We start from the raw sequence: 18948 nt of genomic DNA, 5'->3' as shown, positions 1-18948 counted from the left end.
AGATTTAATGATAAGAGATTAAAATCTGTCGAGCTCTTGGAGAAGTATTTAGTAGAGCCGTGGGATTGGAGATCGAACACGGGCAATAAATAAAACCATAAAATACAAGAAAAACACATAAAACATGCATCTATTAAAATAGATCTTACAATAAAAACAACCTTTATCTTTATTGTCTGTTAGTACTATAAAGTGAAACCATTTCCTGACAAATCAGATTATTTCATAGCATTAGTAGTGCCTCATACAAAGCCACGTTTACGTCTGTCTTAGAAATTGGGGTTTTAGTCTAGACAGGATTGAATCTATTAATGTACCTTACTAACAATTTAGATGGATTTTCAGTAAATCAGTGAGTTAAGTCTTTTAGTCATCTTTTAGTCTCCAGCCCACCTGACGTGCTTGCCTCTGGAATTTGGGAGAGACATGCAACCTCTTGGGAGGCAGAGCTACTAACCACTGTGCAACCATACCACCCACGTTACATACAGCCAAACGAAACGGCTGCACGCACAAACACACACAATCCGCTCGGTGGCTTCCAGAGGACCTTCCTGGAAGACGGTAGTAACCGTTCCAGCATTGTTACATATCCCATAAAACAAAGGGAAACCCATCATTTCATGCGTTTTCATACAATTTACTGGAAAATCACTAGTGCAGCTGCCATTCAGATGCACTTTTAATTGTTGAGCCTCTCTAATTGAAGGTCTGCTTCCAAACATTTAAGTAAGAGTTTTCATCAGTTCAGAAGACATTACACTGAGTTACACCTTTGAGTTGAACGATTTACATTAAGGGGATTTTTTTCCTGTCTCCAAAGGGGAGGCAGGTCCCCACGTTGTGTCCCCACAACATGAGCGAGACAAGCACACACAGCTGTTTTTGAGAAAGTCCCTGACAATACATGATGCATATTTTCTTAGCATGGGTGGCCTATAATTTCGTAGACAGACACACAAAGACAAACATGCCGAGACAGTGGTCATGAAAGAGACAGAAATGTTGCAAGTAATAAAACAAATTTATTGAATCTTCCAGTAGAGACTTGATATTCATGGAATAAAACTGCTTTCTGGGAGTTTTAGTGAGCAAAAACAGAAAGAGGGAGCGAGGGGGGGAAGAAAAACAAAGAGGCAACATGTGAAAGTGCAGACAAAACAAAAAAACATCTTCAAAAAATACAAAAAGAATGTCAAGAGTATAACAGTTTCATAGCAAAGAGGATTGCTCGAAGCGTAGAAGGTTTTAATGGCAAAATCTGCATTAAAAAAAAAAAAAAAAATCATAGTCATCAGTAACTGACGCCCTTTTCTCAGCCAACAATTAAAATTTGAATGCTCAACATTTTCCCATAACAGTCATTTTTTTGCTCATGTAATCGAGAGAACGAGGCACAGTCACTGAAATATTAATGTCCTCAACGCGACTCCACACACATCTGTTTCAGCTGCAGAGCGAACAGCGAGGGACAAACTAGACTGTACTGCCCCTCCATGTCATGTTCAGCTACCCGACGTAAATGTGTAACACTACACTAACCAAACTATGCTTTGCAAAACCAGACTGCACAGCACATATTCTAATAGTGAATATACCTAAACACTATTTATTTTTTTCTTAAAATTCATTTGAAACACAAGTGTAACACGAGATGAGCAACACTTAAAACTTTATGTCTGAAATGCCCTTTTAGTGCCATGCCCCACGACGAACCCCACCCTAAACGCTCAAACGCCCCCTAAAGTTACCCTCAAACTATTTATTATCTGTGATACGGGATTTTAATCTGACGTTAGAATAACTTCAAACGGCTTCAATTTATTGACCTAAACATAACCGTTTTTGAGAAATTGACTTTTAAGTGTCTGAAGATGAGTCGAGCTGGTCGTCCTCCAAGTCCCCGCTAACTTTGAGTGTCTCATAAGAACATTTCATGTCAACCTCGGAGCAGTCAGACACAAAATAGCAGGCAACTGCAATTTCGGCGACTTGGAATGTCCCGTAATTATTGTAACTACACATGTATATCTGGACGTTTTGGAGGGAATATTTTCCAAGGGATGCAAACTAGTTATGAGTCAGAATGATAGAACAGTGACAAAGAAAAGTTGTGGGAACAACATCAGAGAGGATTTCTGCGTCATGATGAGTGTGATGGTCTAATTATTACAGTTGGTCACAAAGATCAAGTATCTTCCAGTTGCATCACGCTCACTTTGCTTTACTCCTCTCCCAGTCTGTAAATGTGCCCAATTCAGACGTCCTTCAAGTAGAAAACAAACCTACCCATTTAACAACCCGCCCAACCTTACAGGTCCCAGATCAGTTTGTGTTTCAGTCATGCAGCCTTCTCGGTGGACTCATGACGACGCCACAAACCAGTGTGGGACCGGGGCAGCCCCTGTTCTTGCTACTTAGACCAAAATGCTGGGGTATGGACAGCCACAGGGCTGAGGACAGTGAAGCCTAGGAGACCGAGGATATAGGGTTGTGGGGGGAGCCCATCTGGGTTAGCACCTTATCTAACCACTGCAGAGGACCGTGCAGGTGAATCTCAATCCAACAGGGTGTGCTGGTCACATCTTGGCGGTGGTATTCTGCTCCCCAGCCCTGAAAGGCAGGAAAAGATGATTACTGATTATGACACCAGACCTGATTCATTTAACCCTGTAAAGTCTGAATGTATCGCTGGTGATACGTTAAAGCATGCGGTATTTGAATTACCGTAACTCATAGTGGTTTGCTCTATTGACAATATTCAAAGTGTGGCTGAACACTGGGTAGTTGTGCTTTTGTCTGGAAAATCTTCGTGACATCTCAAGCTTATAACTAACTTCATCCCACCCCCAACCAGAAGTCGGCAGCAGCGGTGCGCCATCATTACCATAATGGCAGCTTTTTTGTTTCCAGCTCCCCAGTGTTCAGCCACACCATCAGTGAGTTACGGTAATTCAAATACAAACTTTTTTTTAATGCGCAGGTAGGTGTTCAGGTCTTAAAGCGTAGGGCTAAGTGATGTGAATGAATTGTACATCTAAGATTTATTAAGTTATACAGGATAATACTGTAGTTAGAGCTACTTGGTTGTTTGTATGGTTGTTCTCCATATGAGTCAAATATTGGACAAGACTCCAGTCAATCAGATTTGCTTTTTGAAGAAGTAGTAACTGGTTTAAAGCTGCAGTCACCACTTCACGGACGACGGTCAACAGAACAGAAACATTATGAAAGCATAAGGAGCCAGTATAAAGACTGTAGAAGGCAACCAGACGCCTGTTTACACTAAACATTGTGAGTTTACTACCAAGACAATCCAAAAATGCCTACAGTTCTGTCATTTTTAAAACATAAAACTTTAGCCTTACCTTAACAAAGCTCATGCGGATGGTGCACATCTTGGTGAGCTCGTACACGGCCTCGAAGCCGTGGTTGACGGACTGGGCCAGCAGCTCAGCAAACTCCTGGTTGTTGAAAATCTTGAGGCTGCAGCCGCTGGGAATCTTACAGACAGTCGTGGGATGGAAGCCGTGGTGATAGTTACAGTTGCGACTCTGGACGAAGATGCTGCTGTCACTCAGGCACTCTGCATACACCTCCCCTCCGACGTAGTACAGGTGGACACCTGAGAGGTAGGTGGGACAGTGTTAGGAGCAGCTCGCCTGAATTAACGGTGAGGTTTTAGCGTTTTTAAAAGCGGAAACATCGCTGTGGTCGGACTCTAGAATCGATAGACTGAAACGTCTGGTCAATTTGTTGTTATTGTTCTGTTCCTCTCTGGATTCCAGTCCCTGCTGACAACACGAATTGATTAAGTCTCATCTGTTGACGGCAGGTGCATTACAGTCATTGACGGGCCGCCCATGCTGTACCTTTGCCGATGTGCCGCCGGGTGTTCTCGATGGTGGAGTTGCGGTTAACGTTGGAGAGCAGGCCCAGACAGAATCGGTTGCGGTTGTTGGAGGGATCCGTGAAGCCATCGACGAGCACGCTGGTGGAGGAAGCCTGGAAGGCCTCCCCGACGCGATTGTTGAGCTCGTAGTAAACAATAGAGCACCAGTGCTTGGGTTCCTCGTAGGCCACGGGCTGCACATCTGTACAGGAAACACATTAAGAGGTCACAGGAGTGAGCTGAGCACGCGGTGCATGCGGAAACAGGCGCAGACACATTAAAGGCACATTTTAAACTCCACTGAGCAGACAAGCTGCCGCGAGCCACCGGTGATATTTCATCCAAATTGTCCCATGTAGCTTATATTAAAGATTTGAATAAACACACAGGACCCACGAGCTACATTTGTGTACATTTAGTCCAACCGCTTTCTAAAGCATTCTGGCTGTCCGTGGTGTGTGTGTGCCAGCTTTTACTGAGCACCAACAGAGTGAATGGAGGGGGTCTGGCCACGCTCTCTGTGCCTGGTATCTCAGGACGAGCCGGGGCCAGCTGGCCTCACCCTCCCCGAGAGAGAGAGAGAGAGGAACAAATCATGTTTTTCTAAGCACATATTTCTTCCAAACTTCCTCTGTAGCGTGGCACTGGCTAGCAGGTGTGTTTTGTCTGTCCCCCTTCCCAGAGCTCGCCTACAATAGAAACGTGCTCCCCTGTACAGGATGCAGCTTGTGTAAAAAGAACTTTAAAAACTCCCCAAAGTCCCACTTCCACCAAGCACAACTTTCAGCAGCTCTTCTCGCTACTGTCTTTGAGCTACAAGTGCATGGAGATAAAAAAAAATATTAATATATATTTACTATTTTCTGAGTCAGGTGTGGAAAGTTAAAACAAAAAAATGAATATTAGGTAAATGTGATGTGAGAGGAATTTAACTGCAAAGCAATACTACGGCCTCTCACTAAGTTACTACTAAAGACTTTGCCATTTTTGGTTCATTGCAATTTTTTTATTTATTTTTTTTAGATCTAACAATACTGTTCTCACCAAACATATTTCTGATTAATCAACAGACAAACTGACTGCAGTTTAGCTGCATCATGCAAATCAGTGGGCCCCACACTTGGTGGTCTAGATCCCAAGAGACATCAAAAGATGAAAAGAGAAGAGAGTACAAAAGTGAAGAAAGCACATTTTTGTAACACAAAGGACTTTAAATTTTGTCAGATCAGAGCTGAGCCAGAAACTTCGGATGGATGTTCACAAAGAGTCTGAGTAACAATTTTACTGTTCCATCCCGAAATGAGTTTGGCTAAAGTACGACTTATTGAACATGAAGCCATTCGTATGTTTATGAATAGTTCCCAGACGATGCAAAAATGCAGCAGAATAACACATTAACACTCGTTAATGTGAACATAAATAATAATAATAATACAATTTTACCTAATGTTCTGTTATATGTTTTTCAGCTTCGTGAAAATTACAAGTTTTAAACTTCTATTTGCTGTATATGTCCTTGTAGGCCCAATTTACTTTAGCTTGCACAACTCATTATTTTAGGGAAAAACAAAATTATACAGATATTATTTTGAACATGACAAGTCATCAGATGTGTACGTTACCTCAATGCTAACCGAAGTCACTGTTTTGAAACCATTAGAAACTAAACTGACTCTCGAAAACCTGACCACATCACAACCACAATCAAAATATGACATTTGGTGACATTTGGCCGGGAACATTATGAGTGTTAGCTGAAATTAACACATTTAGTCATCAAGTTGCCACACGATGAACTGAGCCCACAGAAACCTTCATATACCAGAGCTACTGGGGTGTGAGACAGACATGTGGCAATGTGTTTGTGTTTGAATTCTATGTTATATATCCTGAGTTGTGGTCTTAATGACTGCTCATTTTTGACCAGTAAATCACAGAATTTAACAAAAAAAAGTGGGCCAAAGTTCTTCTATGTGTTCTGAAGTCATGTGTGAACAAAGGCATCGAATTTTATGACAAATAGATGAAATTAACTGTGTTTTCTTAAGAGAGAAAACTTCCTGAGAGAAAACAGGAAGGTTCATTCATTCATTAGACGCTTTTGGAATCCAGTGAGAAGTCCACTACGTAGTCCGTTATGAATTCATGAAGACAGTGGTCAGATGTGTCCCATCTAGGACAATAAAATCAAAACCACCAAGTAGAGATAGCAGCAATTACTGCACCGCATTTCAGAGTCAAAGGTAATTAGCGAATCCTATCGTTAACGGGTTTCAAGTCATCACCACCACCAGCAGAGATGATATAAGCTCCAGCTTTTATAGGCCTCATAAAACCGGCTTAATTTGCTGAGGCTTTGAGCTTCCCCTGGGCTGGCACCCACAGACAAAGCTCCACTGTAAACTAGTCCACACACTGTTTTATCTGACAGGATATGGGCCAGAAATCCCACTGAGGGTTTTCTTCTTTTTTTTGGATTTGACCACAAGAGAAAAAAAAACTTCCTAGAAATCTTTGCACCTGCAGATCAAGGTGAGCAGGTGCAAAAAAAAACTTTATGTGGATGATATCACAAGAAACACAAGGACATGTGTGTGCGTGTGTGTGTGTGATACTAACTGTCATGGTTAACTGGCCGGTTGTTAGTCTCTAGGGGCAAGGGTGGAGCCATGAGGTTGGTGTCCATTGGCTGGGGGCAATCCTGAGTCATCTGCTCCTCTGGGGGCATGTAGGCAGGCGGGGGTGTCTCTGCATGAAAAAGGAAGCAGAACAAAGTGATAAGAGTCATTGCCGTTTAGTACGGAGGAAAAAAGAAATAATAAAGAGAGTGGATAAAGTGCCTCACCTGGCATCTGGAATGGGCTGCCGGGGTCGGAGCTGGATGGTGAATGCGGGAAGGTGGCGCTGCTGCCGCTGCCGGGCGAGTTTGGGTAGCTGTTTCCCGGCGAGTGAGGGAAAGGCAAAGTGTTGGCCTGAGGAAAGGACTCCGGGAAGGTGGCGTTCTGAGGCATGTGTGGCTCGTTCTGCTGCAGAGGGTTGCGGAAGCGAGGTAGCATCGTATGCTTGGCGTTGAACTCGCTGTTCCTTGGTACCAAGACAGGAGGCAGCACTGAAGGAGGAGAAGGAAGGAGACTCTGTGTGACTGCGAGCGTTTAGGGAGGGACAATAAATTCAAATAAAACTGCACTCCGCCAATAAGACAAAAAAAAACAAAAAAAAAACACAACAGCAACAACACTGAAGTGACACTGAGTGCTCTGAAATGGCTCGTTAATCCACTACGGCGCTGTTTCCATTAAACCTGTGAGAGGCCATTACTTCCTCTGCTCCAGTCGAGGCTGGATCACATGTGTCAATGGCATGAATGATGGGATTTATCTAAATGTGTCACAACTTTTGCTTCATGTCAGCTCTTCCTTTTCCCTGTGAGGCATTAAATCAGGAAATAAAACCCCTTTTCCATGACTCATTATCGGCGTGACAAACTTCCATGTTGGATTAAAAAAAGCTCATTTGTGTCAGAACATATTTCAGTATTAAGATACATACGTAACACACGGTAGAAGGTTTTTATCTTCAATGAGGCCATTCTGGTGTATTGTTTGTTAGTGTGCAGTGCTACTAATTTCAACATGTGGGACTAATTTCAGATCTCCCATACTGAAATCTTGAAATATGTTAGATATCTACCTGCTCATCATTTATTCAATTTAATCTATTTGTTTCTTTGTTGTTGTTTTTTAAATGATTGATAAAGAACAATCCCTGCCTCAAATCGATCTCAATCTAACAATTATTTATTTGTTCCAGCACTCTGGACATACTGTGCATCTTAAAATTAAGTTGGAATAAATAAGTTACTTTACTCCAGCGTAAGAAACAAATCCCTTTCTAAAAACTCTCAGCGATTCAACAGTCTGAGCACAGATGTCACAGCATTTTTCAAATGTCAGCTTCCAAGCAGACGGCCTTAGCCAGCAGTATTTGGCCCAGACTCTCACATTTCTGCTCTGAAAAGTCATTTCGAGGCGGGCCGCTCTTGTGGAATTCATCACTTGGGGTAAATATCCTGGCCGGGGGCTATTCAGGTGCAGCATAAACTGCAGAGATATGCTCCACTTGTGTCTATAAATACCTGTGCAGATAAATAAAGCTGGTGCTGAAATTGTAGACGGGCCTCGCGCTGCTGTCAGTACTCCTGCAGGTAGCCCATGTGTGCTGCAGCAGGCCAATGCATCAATGTGGCAGTTTATTTCAAAGGTTATATGCGGAGCAGGCGGACAGCTGTGGTGTTATGTAGAATAGTGAAGGGGGATTGACAGGATGTCTGTGTGTAGCTGGGTGGCGTTCGGAGAGGAAAAAGGAGTGGGCGGGTGTGTGTGAGGGTGGGTGGGAGTAGTGTGGACAGACAGGTGCTGTGGGGTTGAATCACCTTAGCCCTCTGCCTTCCACCCGCTGCTAAAACAAAACGCGTGCGAGGCAGGCAACAACTCTTTCCTCCCATTGTGCGCGGGTGACTGTCTTCCTGTTCCAGCCGTCCTCACACAAACTGGGCCCGGCTCGTTTTTGTAATGTGCATACAAGTGGATTTATGTGTGTGTGCGAGTGTGTGTGTGTGTGTGTGTGTGTGTGTGTGTGTGTGTGTGTGTGTGTGCGTGTGTGTGTGCATAACGAAGATGGGCCTGCAGTACAGAGCATGCCCAAAACAAAGCCCCCTTTTCTCCCCAGGATGGAATTTCCTGCTGCATGCACACATCAATGATCACACACACACACACACACACTTTGGCTCTTTGCACACTTAGCACCCTGCACACAGCTGTTTTTATCTTGTCAGCTGATCCTCATATTCTGTTTAGTAAGTAGGGTTTGATGTCTGTCTCATTTCTACAGTACCAGTGCAGTCTGGAATGACCTTCCCGGAAAATAAATATGGCATTTTGGATCAGCAGCAACGCTCAAACATCTTCTTAATGTGAGAGCTAATCCTGATTTTACTCACAAGGATACATTTTATGTTTGTTTGTAATCCTATATATTAATTTTGTGAAATTTGGAACTGAGTTAAAACACGTCAGGCAACATGCAAATAGTAAATGCACCAGCAAGTAAAATTAGCTGAAAATCTGCTGAAGTCATTACAGAAAAAGAAAATTTGTGGATCAGCTGGATGATAAGGTCAGTATCAGCGCAGACGCACGCATCACTCACCTGGACTGTCCACTCGTTTGTAGTGGTATGGGTTGATGCACACATCCTTCTGTTTGGAGCCGAACGGGTACTCGCAGCACTCCAGCGCCTTCAGCTCATGATGGGACTGCAGGTCAGGCCAGCGCCACACCCGGCAGTAAATGACATGAGGCAGGCCTTTCCTGTGGGACACTTGCAGCCTCCCATCCAGCGAGCGAGGGATTGTCACGCAGTTACTGGGCTGGCCCGGGCAACTGAGAGCCCGCTCCAGCTCCTCCATGGCTCCCTTCTTCTTTTTCAGTTTCTTAACGAGAGCGTCCACGGCCTTCTCTGCCCATTTCTCTTCCTCGTCTCCCTGCTTCCAACCCAGCAGCCGTTTGACAGCTGGGCTGGTGAAGGAGAAGAGCGAGGTGACATTCATGTTGAACGGGCCGACCTCCTCCTCCTGTCCTGAACCAAGTGTGAGCGGTGTTGGGAGACTGTCCAGTCACAGAGGTCACACTGTTGTCTGTTTGCCTGTTTTATTCACAGATTTTGAGTTCAGGTCCTCAGCTTCCAAGACGAAGTAAGATCAGGTTCTCTTGACAGTCTGTAGAAGAAGTAAAAAGAAAGAAATGTGTCAGTTTAAATCTCCGCTAAAAGAGCGTCTCCTCATTTCTCTCACAAAGCTGCAGCAACTGAGGAACACGAGCGTCTCTCCAGAGCAGCGGCACTGACGTCTGACACCAGAAAGCTGCTGGAACGGCCCTTGATGTAGCGAGCGATTATGTCACCGTTAGAGCTGGCGCAGTCATGTCAGTCACGGCTTCGGGGAAACTGGCAGGAGAGTCATAGTGGACGCCCTCCTGCGAACATCAACCCCAACCAGACATTCTCAAGATAGCTTCCTGTCCGTATGGCTTGCCACATTACCACCAGTTACTAATGTCGTTTACAGCAAAGGGCTTCACAAAACTGCATGCAGCCTACTCAGAAAGACTGTGGAGTAATCACCAGATATGGTTGGGTTAATGAGTATGAGGGGCGGGTATTGGCAAGGACTTTGCGATACGATACGTATCGCGATACTTGAGTCATGATACATATCGCGATATATTACAATATTCTACATAGATACATTCTACATATTCTACATTTCTACATCACTGAGAAACAAATTTTAAATGCAGCTTAAAATACACATTGTGTATATGCACATCAGGTTACACTGATAATTCATTGTACAAACTGAGTCAAACAACAATATTAATATTGCACTTGTACAGAAAAAGTGATGGAAGTCGTTCACGATTTGCCCAAACCATGACTTTTTCTTTTGCTTTTAAAATCAATATCGTATCAGAAGAAAAAAATATCGCGATATATTGCCTTATCGATATTTTTTCCCACCCCTAATGAGTATATTTAATAAACTCATAATAATTAATACTTGAAAGAATAAATCCAACTACTAATCCTTTAATTGTAGAAGCAACTGTCTGGACAGTTTTGCCCAATGAATGATCATTAATCAATTAAACAACTTGTCTTTTCTAAACTAGTTTGAACCTCAAAACAAATTCATAAAATAATTTCTAAAATAAAAAAAAAAATTCAAAATAATTTGATCCAAAGTTGTGTTTTTCGTGCACCAGCTAATTTTGTCAAGGCTGTTTTTTTGAGTCAGCTCCTCACCAATACTACATCTGGACACTGGATGCCTGTACAATCAATACAACAACTACTATGGACATTTATTAAATCCTACACTAATACTGTTGTGGATTAATTGTCGGCCCACTTATAAAGCAATATTGCACAAATATTCTCTTGTTGTGTTTTTATTAGCCTAGCCATCCTTTCAACACAGAAGTGCCAATTGCAAATCAAACACTTCAGACGGTTACTCTCATGACGGCAGGTGAAACAGTTTGCTGAATGTGCACAGTTTAAAAATGCTTGCTTTCATATTCTAGAAGAAGAATACGTTCAAGCGCCAGACAATACTATAAAGCTTCAACACCGGCCAACCAACAAACGCTGGTTTTGAGCAGGAATCTGGCACCGTGTAGGACAATAAAAAGGAAGTACATGTGGACTCCAGGATAAGTGTGCCCATTCACTGGGGGTCCCACGGGAGCAATTCAGTAGCCAGAAGGAACGCGCATTTCAGCCTTTAAAGAGGGAAACAAGAACGCATTGAGCACTGCCCCTTCCACCTTCTTTCAAGTTTTGCCTGAATGAAATTAGGGAGATAAAACATAGTTATGGTGGAGGTTTGGCCGCGGATAAATGTTCAGATGCAATCCCAGAATCCAATAAGCAGCGTGTCAGAAGTCCAGCAGCATCTATCTGTACTGACTCACGGGTGAGGATGCATCACTCTCTGACAGTAAAGCTGAAGTATATTGGATTTCCTACGAGCAGGAACAAATACATCATTAAGACTGCGCTGTAGTTATTCCTGGCCCTTTAGATTATGGGATGAATAGCGATTTCTATCTTTGTCAGCTACTGCATGTGTAGGCCGCATCACAGTGGCAAAGGGCAGGGGAGTTTGAGACGAACAGGTGCTGTTTACAACGTGTGTGTGTGTGTGTGTGTGTGTGTGTGTGTGTGTGTGTGTGTGTGTTGTGTGAAGGCCCTGGTCCCTTACTACTGCCAAACACACTGACGGGAAAGATGCTAGTCGCAGCTATAATTAGCTTATCCGTTTGACTAGCATTAGGTCATCAGCGAACTGCAAACATTTGTGGAAGCACTTCATCACACATTGTTGGACGTCATGTTTTATGTTGTTCACTACAACCATTAGAGACAAAGGAAGCAGGTTCTAAAGCCGTCTTACATGTCATCCTCAACGCACGACTGACTCCACTTCCTTTTGCTAAGATGTGCAGTAGTGGTAAATCTGTTTCTTGCTCTCTTCATGTAGAGATAACCAGTGAGGATCTATCTGGTGTGTGGTCTTATTCAGTCATAGGAGTAGGTGGATGAACACCTTTTCACATGTATTTAAACTATGATCTATGTGTATATCACAATTGTTATAATAAACAGAATCAAAACATTTGCATTAAACAATGCATGATGTAAGCTATACATCCAAACAACAAAACAAACCAACCTTCACAAAGCTAAAACACAAATGTGTCGGTGAATGTCTGCTCAAACTGGGTATGTAAATACGATGTAAATACGAGGAGACTTTTGACAGACTCTTCATGACCTTGACGGCGCCCGGTGTAAAACTGGTTCAGCACATCTTCAAACGAAGCAGAACGTGCACCTGAGAGGTGAGGAGTGGGGCCTCGCCATGACGCAAAACAGTTCAAAAGGCACGAACGGCAACATCACACTCGCACAACGGTCACCACCCCGGCGAACGACAAGTCATTTTGATCCACAGCCAGCCGCGCGTCTGCTTTGATGGCCTCTCGGTGACAGCCAAGTTCAGGACTGGCCGCACAAAGACAAACTTTAATCCCTTTCAGATGGAAGATTCCAGAAAGTTCTGCGCCGTAACATCTGGAGCAGACTTAACAATCCTCTTCTGTCAGTGAGCCACAGCTGGAGGCCATGTCTCTTGGATATTTCCAGTCCTGACAGTCAATAATATCCGACTGTTTGCCCGACCACATGCTTATTTAAAGGGCCTGATACTGTGTTGCTTCTTTGGACAATGCTAGTTTGGAGTTCTCTGTGAGGTAGACAAAATATGAAGACGCCAACGCGCCTCACTCTTCCTATACCTATGTATAGACGAGGTTTTCTACAGGCTGTAATGGTCTGTTAGTGTCTGCTTTTTGACATTCGTTGAATCAGTCACTGTGGTCATGTCGTTCAGTTTTTGTTTTCTGTTGTCATTAAGCAAAACATAACTCACAAATCCAAACCCAAACTTCATTCAGTCAGACACTAAAAAATCCTACTGAAACTTCACAACTTTGGAGGTCTGGGTTAAGAAATAGTTTTTCCAATTCAAATCAATCTTCATTTGAAAGTTCTAATATGGCTTCACTTTTAAAATGTCTGCCAAATACATGCTAAATCTCTCGGGCGGCCTCATGAGACTGGTTTGGCACGGCTAGTGAGATTAGTCCACATGAAAGGGAGATCCAACAACACAACAAGAAACTATGACTCTAAGGGAACCGTCAGGTCTGAAAGCTGATGCGTGGCAGCAATTTGTATTTAAGGTACGGCGGCGTGTGACAGAAGTGGACTAAAGCAAAACTTTATGCAAAATGTGGTGCCTGGAGGTAAAACACTGCATAAATATCACAGATCTCATCTCATTTTCTACTGCCACTAATCGTCACTAGAGTCGCGAGTGTTGTTGGAGCCTATCCCAGCTGTCATTGGGCGAGAGGCGGGGTTCACCCTGGACAGGTCGCCAGTCCATCGCAGCGCTGACACAGATCTATGAAACCAATTACCTCGATTTTAAGTTCATAACAAAGCAAACCCAGTCCTGGCAGAGCCAAAATGAACCAATCATCACAACGATCACATGTACTTTCTGATCACCACAAATCAATGAATTGTTTCAGACTGTTTGTTTCCACTCAATCAACAACTAAATTGCGTAATCAAATCATTCTAATGCCCAGAGCTCCACACATGCCTGAGCCAGGCAATGACGACTTGCACAGATGCCTGTAGTGGCCTTGGCCGCAGCTCTCTTCACTATAAAAACACACACCGCCATTTACACAACAGCGCCATAAAAACCACTCTGACATGACATTCCCTTCAGCCCGAGCCCAAGCAAACGCTCTCTCTCACTACTGCGTTAGCTTAGCTTGTTACGGCTATCAGTTAGCCCACCGGACAGAGACCGAGGCTAATGGGAGCACGGAGTGGGATCATGCGACACCGACAGGCGGAGGCTTTGACCCACCTGGTGCGAGCTGTTAGCCACTACACTAGCCCCATGGATCATTTTGCACTGCTCCAGTGTCTGTTAATCAATTTAGGGCCGGGCTGTGTAGGATGAGGAGGCAGTAATGATGCTCTCTGGACCCTCCCCGGGGACGGAGCATTATAAAGAAGCTACATTATTTATCAGCAGGGTCCTGGATGGGGCCTCCATTAACCCCCGCTCAATGGAGTCACTGGCTATAAACAGAGGAGTGCAGGAAGAGAGGGTGATAGATAAAGAGGAGGAAGAGGGAGGACGAAACGGGGGGATGATGCACGGAGGGAGACGGGGAGGAAGAAAGCGAGAGTGATGGTGAAGTCAGAGATCTTAGACAGACTGAGTGTTTTGAAGAGAGAGCCGACCATATATCTGGTCTCTTCAACGAGCACTTCAAGATTAAGTGCCTTCAAGGGTCATTACTGAGCGAGCAGTGACACTACACGGATGAAATACATTTTTTTTTTCTTTTCACAAATACAGATCACAGCTACAACGTCTGTGAGGAATATTACACATGCATTTGCTATCGGAAGGTTCCCAAAGCTGGTTTTAACACGTCCCTTTAGCATTGAATCAATTACCTGATTTTGCAGACTTGTATACCTTTGAGTTTTTAAACAGAGACAAAAACAGCCTGAGGATGTCAACTTGGTGTCTGGAAAACAAGTTATACAACTGTTTCACTGGGTTAGGTCACTTTAGGAATTCACGTATTAATCAGACGATTATATTCAGCTGTCTGATCAAAACTGCCAACTAGGATATTCTACAGCACGCTGGACTTTCTTCACTTTCTAATTGTAAACATATACAACACAGTAATACATCTGGTGCAACCTAATACTGGCTGATACATTAGGTAGCTGAACGGTTTCTAATGCAGTTGGATATAGTTAGCTCCAGCAAACGCTCATTTTTGTCAAAGTCAATACAAGAGTCTAAGAGCGAAGCTGGAAATAACCACAGTCAGACATGAGGTGGTGCCCCTCGCTGACTAGACACAGCATTGACCCGGGAGGCTCCTTGAACTCACTAGGGTCACTTATCCTCACAAACACCATCACACACAGGCGCACAACCCAGCGAAGATTACACAATAAGACGAGCGAGTGGAGTGCGGCCACTAACAACCTGAGAAACGACCAGAAAACCACTGAAACAGTCAACAGCACGGTCCACACTTTGAAGGCCTGAGCTGGGATCGGATTCTTCACGTCCCAGACGCACCAGTCCCCACACACGGCCGCTGCAGACATAACTCGCAAACACATGGGTTTTCAAGCAGCTATCTCAAACATGCCTGGCACTCAGTGTTGGGTTTGTGTTGTGTTAGGGTGGACACCTCACCCCGACACATGGCAGGCTATGTCATCCAGACCGTACAGACTCATAGGACCGGGGCTACAACTTGAGATGGTTTCTGTTCAACCAGCGAAATCACAATTCCTTCATTTATCTTCAGCATGATTTAGTAGCAATCTGAAAATATATACGCCGATCAGGCATAACATTATGACCACCTCCCTATCTCATCCTGCTGACGATGGCTGCTGCCACCAAGGAGCGTCATTGCTGTGGGGTGGGGGTGTCTGATCTGGTCTAGGTGGGTGGTACACGACTAAGTAACATCCACATGAATGGCAGGTCCAAAAGTTTCCCACTGTCAGTGGTTTTCATGCTGTATTTGATTGGTGTATATTTTCTGTCAATCAGCTTCTCAAGGATACGTTGCATACTAGGGTTTGTAGTTTGTAGTTTATTAGTTATTTATTAGATAGATAGATAGATAGATAGATAGATAGATAGATAGATAGATAGATAGATAGAGTAATAACATTGCTATTGTTGCTTTACAGAGGCAAAGATGTAGTTTAATTCCAACGTTGCGTCCATATAAAGACAGGATTTAACCTCCTAAAAGCATCTGACAACCACATCTTCCCATGGCGTCCACTAGGCTTCCCCCTCAGTCCAATGCTGCGTACAAAAATGGGTTTAATTTTTTCAACTTGAGGCCAAATACCCCGAGAATGCAGAACAATAAAACAATTGCAAGTCTATCACGGACAAGGACAAATTCCTGTCCTGTGGGTAATCTGATATGTCATCTTCAATAATGTCAGGAGATCTAGCCTTAGCCGCTGTAGGTCTTTCTCCCACTTTCCCTCCCTCCTTTTCTCCATCTCCCTCACATGCACCCGTGCACAGGCACAGATTCATAAACACACTGGCATAACTTAAACACTGGCCTCTGAAGCACACAAGTGGGGCAGCTGAAAGAGCCTCAGTACAATAGGACAACAAGTTCAAAATAGCAAGTGTGGAGTACACGGATTTGGTTACTGGAAAGAATGCTTACTTATTAATTACACACTGATAAACGTTTTTTTTTTTTTTGCAGTGATCAAACTATTATCCCTACTCATCAATACACATCAGGCAGCACAATCGGCCAAATTAGCCCCATACCATGAGTTGTAATGCCACCATGTAAAAGCTGAGAGGACAGGCTGACTAATCAATCAGCTGATCATCAGAAACTCAATCAACACCTATGACAACTCTTTCATCATTGCAGTGGTTTAATCAAGGACGAAACTCAAAATATTCACAGTTTCTTGCCTCTAACAGGTAGAACCTGCTGCTTTTTCCGGTTTAATACCATTGTAATTGGTACATTTTTGACTTTTAGACAGACAGAAAGAACAATCAGTCTGAAGACATCCCCTCGAGTGTCCTTTGTTGTTGTATTACAGGTTAACCACTTCATTGATGAGCTCAGACAAAGTGCATGACACAAAAAGACCAAACATTCACACGCACCGGGCACCTTAATAAATAAAAATGTGTTATTCTCCGTGTTCAAGGGCAGAATAATCAACTTTATTCTCTGCGGAGAAGACAGCACACGGTTTGTACTTTAAAACACCTCACATTAAACAAGCGATTTGGAAACATTGAAGCACAATTTCTGGCGCTTTTTAGGAACCGAAAACATCATTTCTTCAACGCTTCAACTAGGACTTCAGCCACAACACGAGGTAAACTACCTTATTTTATCAGAGGAGGAGCGCACACCGCTAAATGCGGCTAGATGCGAGTCTCCACTGATGAGTAAAAGGAAGAAAAAAAAAAGTTTGAAGCTGCCACCAGCTGATAAACGCGGGGGTCGACTTCTTTGCAAACAAAGCCTGGCGCACGCAGTGACCAGGAGTGAAAATAGTGACAGAGAAACTTTTCATTTGAGGAGACAACAAAAGTTTACATTACCTTTTCTTCCTCTCCGCGGCTCTTTTCTCACTCTCTGTCCGTGGCTGCCTCTCTCTCCCCCTCTCTCTCTCTTTCTCTCTCTCTCGCTCTGGCGTCAGGGAGTCGCGGAGCCGCATCACCCTTCACCGAGCGCCAGTATCACGCCGCTGGACGCAGCCCCTCCACAACAAGAAGACCTACTTTTTTCTTTTTTTTCTTCTTCTTCTTTTTTTTTTTTTTTTTTTTACACCATCTAACATCTTCATTGAGTCTAAACTGATTATGTAACTGTGAAACAATGCGGGTTTTCTCACAAACTTCGCGGCCGGAGAGTTTCTTTTGACATGTGTGACCTTGTGGCTGCACACTCGCATTTGAAGGCGGTGAAAGATTGCCTGTTTGATGCATTTTGGAGAGAGGGAAAGAAGAAAAGAGGCTCCTTGTTAAGGAGATTTATGCATCTAACTTAATTTAAGCACGTATTACAAGTAATTGCACAACCCCCCCCCCCCCCCCTCTTATCTGCCCCTGTTGCAGCTCCTCAAATACAACAAGGGAGATCTTAAATGAGGACTCAAGGGACAAAACTTAAATTTCCAAGCAGTTCTACACCACAAACGAGTCCCTTGTGTTTGTTGTGATTTGTCTGTAGTGAACTTCTGAACTGCGCCAGGTTAAGCCTACCTCTCGGCTCCCCTCTTGCTTTGATTCTGATATGATAAGCACTACTCTGTCAGGAGAACAAAAGTGTCCAAGAGCAGGGTAAGCACATTGGGAGCATGCTTCCACATGCCGACCGCCCCAGTCTCTCTCAGACCTCATGCAGGCGTTTCATCTGCACAATGTTGCAATGTCAAGAGTAAAACTAACAGTTTTTCAAGCCATCTCATTAATATTGCATGATAATGCATGAAAATAGCCTTCAGGCAGAGCAGTCGCTGCAGAGGACATGAAGTGTCATTTCCTCCTCTGCTGAGCTATATCAGTCCATGCAATGTGCATGAGAAAAAGAAAAAAAAAATCAAAGAATCAGAATTACTTTTCACTTCTGAAGAAATTTATCTGATCAGGTGTGAGGAAGTAAGAAACGGAAATACCATAATCTCACACTGAAACTTGCAGCCTTTCAGATCTTAAACTACACTTTTACAGATAGTAAGATTTTCCCCTAAAGATACCTTATTCACTAACATATACATCAGATATTAAGGTAAATGTTGCACTGACTTATTACAGTGTAAATTCTAACACTGATAAGGAAACATGGAATCAGGGAGCATGAGTTTCACTAAAACCTTCACTCATGTGATTTTTTTTTAATTATTTTATTTTATTTATTTATTTTCTTTTAAAAAAAACGTACTAACAGTATTTTCTGTCAGCTTCAGTGCTGCCGCGGTGAGAGAGGGACTAGTTTATCTCGGAGACGGGGCGGAGGGAAACGTCCGGAGCGCAGGAGGCTCCTGGCGCAGGTGACGTCACAGCGCTGGCGACAGAATGTCTGAGTGAGGCGGGAGCGAGCCGCACGTGAATAAATCTGGGAAAACAGTGCTGAGGGAGGGGGGGGGGGGGGGGGGGGGGGGGGGGGGGGGGGGGGGGGGGCAGCGATGATGATGATGATGAGGAGGGATAGTATGAAGACTCCCCTAAGTTGTTGATAGAAGATTCCCTCGATCACACACACACACCCACACACACCCACAGACACTCACAC

General features: G+C 43.7%; 1 protein-coding gene across 1 annotated transcript; it reads right to left on the bottom strand.

Annotated features, from left to right (window-relative positions):
• Nucleotides 1-1005: 1005 nt before the first annotated feature.
• On the bottom strand, nucleotides 1006-17337 carry smad1 (SMAD family member 1). The gene is made up of 7 exons (XM_047579327.1): nucleotides 17256-17337; nucleotides 9104-9671; nucleotides 6738-7001; nucleotides 6512-6640; nucleotides 3873-4094; nucleotides 3369-3625; nucleotides 1006-2613 (listed from the first exon to the last, which is right to left on the bottom strand). The coding sequence occupies exons 2-7, from the start codon at nucleotides 9501-9503 to the stop codon at nucleotides 2470-2472; spliced, it is 1416 nt and encodes a 471-aa protein (XP_047435283.1). The 5' UTR covers nucleotides 9504-9671; nucleotides 17256-17337; the 3' UTR covers nucleotides 1006-2469.
• Between the last annotated feature and the right edge of the window lie 1611 nt (nucleotides 17338-18948).

This window comes from Mugil cephalus, chromosome 2 (genome assembly GCF_022458985.1).
Source record: "Mugil cephalus isolate CIBA_MC_2020 chromosome 2, CIBA_Mcephalus_1.1, whole genome shotgun sequence".
In the NCBI taxonomy this organism is placed as follows: Eukaryota; Metazoa; Chordata; class Actinopteri; order Mugiliformes; family Mugilidae; genus Mugil; species Mugil cephalus.
Note: the sequence above shows the minus strand (reverse complement) of the source record. Positions and strands in the feature narration are given on the sequence as shown.